Raw genomic sequence first — 4,351 nt, forward strand, 5'->3', positions numbered from 1 at the left:
GTCGTGGTCCACTGTCTATGTGTCCGTAGTCCTGAGCAGACTCTGAGGTGACTCCACGCCTCGCAGGCATTACACTTGACTGAGGTGGAGTTGTGGTGTAATCGTCTCCGGCATACACAGCAGGTGTAGGTTTCTGGCCCTGGGTTTGACTCGATGCCAGCCCTGAGTAGGAGAATACGTAGTGAATGTAGCCCTATGGACGGACAACTTCTGAGATACTTCGCCGACCTAAACGGGGTTAGATCGCCGAAACAACAGCCCTTGGTCGGGTAAAACCCGAGTCATTCCGGTACGTAGAACCGGCTGTCGTGGGAATGGCCCTGCGTCCTGCTAGTCCCCGGCGAACATACGGTAGATGCGTAGTTTAGAACCNGGGCGCTGCGTAGTTTAGAACCGGCCGGCCAATTGCCTTGTATGTTGCCAACAACGTTTCTTTATCTTTGCCCCAAGTGCTGCCGGCCAGCGACTTGAGGACATTGTTGCGGCTCTGTACTTTGTTGACAATTGCGGTTGTATGTGCCGAGAAGGAGAGCAGACTGTCGAAGGTAACTCCGAGGATTTTCGGGTTATTCACCGTCGGTATTGTTACGCCATCGACGTGAATACCCAGTGGCAATCTGAACTCCTTCGTCCAGGGGGTGAAAAGGGTTGCCGAGGATTTCGCAGTGAAGAAGCGAGAAAGTTCGGAGAGGTAACCGTTTACTTGCGAGCACAAGTCATCAATTCCATTCCCAGACGCCATGATCGAATAATCTTCAGCATACGAGACTATGGCCCCTATTATGAGTTGCATTCGATTTCCGACTGTGGTCGAAAGTGCTGAGCGAACGAATTTTCATTTGGTATTATGGCACTCATTCGATGAAGAATAGCGCTATTGTGAATTTCGCTAGTTTAGGTTGTTCACAATAGAATATTTTTCACCGCTGAGAAGCTTTGTTTACAAATCGAGCAAACTAAATAGTGTGCTTATACATATTTATGTAAATTTGTTCTAATTAAAATGAAGTAAAAAAGAAAGCAAGTTTATAAAAACGTGGTAAAATGAGTACAACGAGTTCTGGTTCAACGATTCGTCAGAGGATGAGAGCTTAGTAAACTGGCCAGGAGTAGCAAATGTTTAAGAGAGTCTAAGTTTATTAGTATTTCGAATAAATTTTGGTATAAAATATATTTAAGAAATTTGTCTACAGATTCATTAAAAAGTTCCGACCATCTAAAGAGGCGTTTGAGAGCCAAATCTATTTGAAATATTTTAAAACTATCAACAGCGCTACGATTTTGTTCTCAGAGATCGTGCCAACAGAGTATTGGGATTTTCTTTCACAAGTAAAACCAGCCTTTCGAGCTTGTGTTTAGTATTCACGATGTTAGAACTGCATGAAATTAATAAAAATTGTTTAAAATTAGTGTCTAGCCGCCAAAATGTAAGAACACATATACAAAATCATACATTTTTCACAATTTTCTAACACTTCGCTACACCATCGAGAGCAAGGTTCTGTTCGACAGAAAATTCGATACTCAACGAAAATTTCGACACGGTTGCATAGCTCATAATACGAATTTCACTTTCGATCTTCGATCTTCGATAGCCAGCGAAGGTTTCGGTTTCGGTTTAGGCCACGAGTTATCTGAGTGTTTATGGCGTTAAGTGCTGTTGTACCTTGCACTTTACGGAACCCATGTTGATGCTTCGCTGAGGTCAGGTGGTTCGTGAAGTACGGGAGCAGCAGGGCCTCGAGTGTCTTCGCTACCGGGGAAAGGAGAGTTATCGGGCGATAAGACTCTCCTTTGTTAGAATGACGAGAGTGGCCATAGACAGGTTGAGGACCTCCGTTAGGTACGCTACTCCCGCAGGACCCAAATTTTTCAACATACATATTCCGTCGGGTCCAATGCTTTGGAGGCTTGGCTTTCGCCTTCCCGATGGCTACCCTTACCTCACCGCTGGTGAAAAAAAAGAGGCGCACTAGGTTTTGGCATTTTGTGCAGCCTTCTTGTCACTCGATGTTTGGCTTTATCCACCGGAGGATGCAGAATGAACTGCCTGCTAAAATAGCTCGCGCATCTCTCCGGGTCCGACGAAGCGTGGTCACCAAAGTCTATCTCGACTCTGTCGTCGCGCTTCGTCGGGTTGGACAACGACCTCACGGTTGACCAAAGCTTGCTCACACCAGAGGCGAAATCGCAGGTGTTCAGATGCTCTTCCCATTTCTTCCGCTTATGTACGTTCAAAAGTTGCCGAATCTCCGAATTGAAATCCCTAATACGGGGATTTCCGGGATCGGCCAGACGAAGGTTGTCGCGCTCATCAGCTAGAACAGCCGCTTCGGCAGAAAAATCCTTAATACAAAGCTTCGAGCTCTTCGGTATTTTTATAGTCGACTACGAAATCAGCACCTAGATTTCTTACATGCTCGAACGCTTCTTTACTGCAAGTCGCAAATACAGTTGCCGTTTGAGATTTTAGTATTTGTTTCGCCAGTGACCCAACACTATCAGAACCGCCTATCACTAAGACTCGATTTCTTGCTCTTCCACTGGCACTGGATAGTGAATCACAAAAGCGACCAGTAATGTAAACATCCGACCATGCGGTAAGTCCGGCATAAAGAACAGATGCAACTTGTTCATTTGATAAGCTCTTAGGAGCAGGAGATATCTAAAAAAAAGGGTTTATTTAAATAATTAACAATAGATATGCTTATATTTTACACAATAATCTGGTACAACGTATTGGGCGTGTGATCCATTTTTTTCCAATGGCACAACGCCCCATACTCGGTCGCCCAAAGATGCCTTCTTATTAACTGCAATTCCGCATTGTATAACTTGGCGTGACCCCCAAACCCCTNACTGCCTGCTAAAATAGCTCGCGCATCTCTCCGGGTCCGACGAAGCGTGGTCACCAAAGTCTATCTCGACTCTGTCGTCGCGCTTCGTCGGGTTGGACAACGACCTCACGGTTGACCAAAGCTTGCTCACACCAGAGGCGAAATCGCAGGTGTTCAGATGCTCTTCCCATTTCTTCCGCTTATGTACGTTCAAAAGTTGCCGAATCTCCGAATTGAAATCCCTAATACGGGGATTTCCGGGATCGGCCAGACGAAGGTTGTCGCGCTCATCAGCTAGAACAGCCGCTTCGGCAGAAAAATCCTTAATACAAAGCTTCGAGCTCTTCGGTATTTTTATAGTCGACTACGAAATCAGCACCTAGATTTCTTACATGCTCGAACGCTTCTTTACTGCAAGTCGCAAATACAGTTGCCGTTTGAGATTTTAGTATTTGTTTCGCCAGTGACCCAACACTATCAGAACCGCCTATCACTAAGACTCGATTTCTTGCTCTTCCACTGGCACTGGATAGTGAATCACAAAAGCGACCAGTAATGTAAACATCCGACCATGCGGTAAGTCCGGCATAAAGAACAGATGCAACTTGTTCATTTGATAAGCTCTTAGGAGCAGGAGATATCTAAAAAAAAGGGTTTATTTAAATAATTAACAATAGATATGCTTATATTTTACACAATAATCTGGTACAACGTATTGGGCGTGTGATCCATTTTTTTCCAATGGCACAACGCCCCATACTCGGTCGCCCAAAGATGCCTTCTTATTAACTGCAATTCCGCATTGTATAACTTGGCGTGACCCCCAAACCCCTCCTCCCTAAACGAAAGAGGATGGACGCCGCTTTATGAAAAGTCACCCCTCCCCCCCCCAACCACTCCACAGACGACTAAGGAGCCGTTTGAAAATAGGGGAATTTTAGATTTTTTGCAAGGGAAAAAGGGAAAAGGTAAAGAATAGTTATTTTGGTAATTCTCTAGTATAGGGTAACCGCTAAAAAAGGTCCGAAAAAGTCGGGAGGGGTACCAAACGACGCGTTTCGGTCACCCTATTAACAATCCGGAGGGGGAGGGCTAATATTTCTAACCATTTAAAAGTTATAAACAAAAAAATTTGTTAAATTTCGTTGTTTTCTATGAGCAATTACCACGTCAAAAATGCATTAAATCACCAGTTCCCACTTTTAAAACACTATTAAAACGTCTCCGGTTATTGTTTTATGCAAACAAAATCATTTATTCACATTTATTTTATATATTTTGTTAATAAAACAGAGTAAACAAACTTTGCGCCTGCCAAAATTATTATAACCTAAAATCGCTGGTACTGCCACTTTATTTCACATTTCATTTGCGCTATTATCCTCAGTTTACACTATACACTTCTTCCTCTTTTTTTACTTTCACCTAAATAAAATATTCTAACCAAAATATAATAGCAATTTCGCTGCTCTCCTTCTCTGCGCACGCAACCGCTATTGTCAACAAAGTACAGA

The 4,351-nt window shown here is 43.7% G+C and overlaps 1 protein-coding gene across 1 annotated transcript; it reads right to left on the reverse strand.

Moving 5' to 3' along the window:
* Positions 1-2,278: 2,278 nt before the first annotated feature.
* Positions 2,279-2,863, reverse strand: LOC108379549 (reticulon-4-interacting protein 1 homolog, mitochondrial-like; the record flags this gene model as incomplete). Its single annotated transcript, XM_017635904.1, has 2 exons — positions 2,279-2,665; positions 2,719-2,863. Coding segments are annotated over 2 exons (463 nt in total), but the record flags the coding sequence as incomplete, so codon positions are not given.
* Between the last annotated feature and the right edge of the window lie 1,488 nt (positions 2,864-4,351).

The sequence above is a fragment of the Rhagoletis zephyria genome, unplaced genomic scaffold (genome assembly GCF_001687245.7).
Source record: "Rhagoletis zephyria isolate East Lansing unplaced genomic scaffold, Rhagoletis_zephyria_1.1 Rzeph_scaffold_16650, whole genome shotgun sequence".
Classification (NCBI taxonomy): domain Eukaryota; kingdom Metazoa; phylum Arthropoda; class Insecta; order Diptera; family Tephritidae; genus Rhagoletis; species Rhagoletis zephyria.